The sequence below is a fragment of the Merops nubicus genome, unplaced genomic scaffold, assembly GCF_000691845.1.
Source record: "Merops nubicus isolate BGI_N331 unplaced genomic scaffold, ASM69184v1 scaffold24703, whole genome shotgun sequence".
Classification (NCBI taxonomy): Eukaryota; Metazoa; Chordata; class Aves; order Coraciiformes; family Meropidae; genus Merops; species Merops nubicus.
Genome location: NW_008598599.1, coordinates 8,068 through 9,747, shown reverse-complemented (window position 1 = coordinate 9,747; position 1,680 = coordinate 8,068). Strand labels below are relative to the sequence as shown.

At 58.1% G+C, this 1,680-nt stretch overlaps 1 protein-coding gene across 1 annotated transcript in view; it reads left to right on the top strand.

Moving 5' to 3' along the window:
- Positions 1-225: 225 nt before the first annotated feature.
- The window catches only part of LOC103769874 (talin-1), a gene marked incomplete at both ends in the record, with an annotated part of 9,163 nt that continues 7,708 nt past the window's right edge, over positions 226-1,680 (top strand). Inside the window, 5 exons of the mRNA XM_008937114.1 lie at positions 226-327; positions 443-613; positions 768-917; positions 1,041-1,142; positions 1,266-1,385. Of these exons, the coding sequence (XP_008935362.1) occupies positions 226-327; positions 443-613; positions 768-917; positions 1,041-1,142; positions 1,266-1,385 (645 nt within the window). The remainder of the gene's footprint in view (positions 328-442; positions 614-767; positions 918-1,040; positions 1,143-1,265; positions 1,386-1,680) is intronic.

The following is a 1,680-nucleotide window of genomic DNA, read 5'->3' as shown; positions in this document are numbered from 1 at the left end:
TCGCCATCCCTGGATGTATTTAAAAGCATCTAGATGGGCTCGAGGATATGGTGTAGCAGTGGGCTGGTAGAGTTAGATAACAGTTGGTAAAGGTACTTCCCGACCACAGTGATTCTGTGATTGTGTGACTGTAACGGGGGCGAGTGTCCTTCCTCTGGGCTCCCAGTGACACAGGGTGACCCCAGCCCTACTGCAGCCTCATGCAATACCCTCTCTTTGTGACAGGCCTTGCACAACCAGATGATCACTGCCGTCCAGGAGATCAGCAACCTGATCGAGCCCGTGGCCAGTGCGGCACGGGCCGAGGCCTCACAGCTGGGGCACAAGGTAACATGGGGATGATGCCGGGGTGCTCGGTGCACGTCGAGGAGCTCCGGGCGGGGGGAAATGCATGAGACAGCTGGTGTTGGAAGGTGCTGATGCTGATGCTGCTCTTCCCTAGGTGTCCCAGATGGCTCAGTACTTTGAGCCACTCATTATGGCAGCTGTCGGTGCTGCCTCCAAAACGCCCAACCACCAGCAGCAGATGAACCTCCTGGATCAGACCAAAACACTGGCCGAGTCCGCCTTGCAGATGCTGTACACAGCCAAGGAGGCTGGTGGGAACCCCAAGGTGAGCAGGAGGGACACATGTGGGTGTCACGCTCCCTTCATGTGTGGGTACTGCATGGCACACATGCCAGACAGAACCCCAGGGTGAGCATGCAGCGTCCCTGTCAGGAGGAGAGCCACTGCCTGCCTTACCTTGTGCTGGCTTATCCTTGCAGCAAGCTGCCCACACCCAGGAGGCTCTGGAAGAGGCAGTGCAGATGATGAAGGAAGCAGTAGAGGATCTGACCACCACCCTGAATGAGGCAGCCAGCGCTGCAGGTGTCGTGGGAGGCATGGTGGACTCCATCACCCAGGCCATCAACCAGGTGAGGGGAGTGTAGAGCAGACCTGGTCAGGGATGGTGATGGGGGAGAGGAAGAATCAGGGTTGAGCTGTACAAGGTCTTTGGGCTGGAGTTGGAGCCAGAGTCTCCTGATGGTCTCTTGCAGCTGGATGAAGGGCCCATGGGCGAGCCAGAGGGGACATTTGTGGACTATCAGACCACAATGGTGAAGACAGCCAAGGCCATCGCAGTGACTGTGCAGGAGATGGTAGGTGCAAGCAAGCTTATCACCGCGGAAGGCACTGCCAGCCACCCAGGCAGATGACCACATTCCTTGCTTGCCCGTTGTGGTGTAGAGCTCCTCCAACTCCCGCTCTTCTTCCATTGGCAGGTCACCAAATCCACCACCAACCCAGACGAGCTGGGCATACTGGCCAACCAGCTCACCAACGACTATGGGCAGCTGGCGCAGGAGGCCAAGCCAGCTGCCCTCACCGCGGAGAATGAGGAGGTGTGAACCTGGGGGGGACAGTGCAGGAGCTGCTGTGGGCCAGAGCGGGTCTGGTGGAGTGTCAGAGCAGAGGACAGGGCTACTTTAACCTCCTGTCAGAGCTGGGGACAAGCAGTGCTCACCTCACCGGCAACATGGTGTGGAAATGTGGAGCAAAGCCATGTTTCCTTTTTCACCTTCCCGAGTGGGAGGACTGGGAGAAGGGAGCTGGGTGGGGGTGGCTAGTGTTTCCCAGCAGGTATTGTGGATGTGGGGCTTAGTTCCCTGCTGGCTCCCTCATGCATGTGTTTCTCTC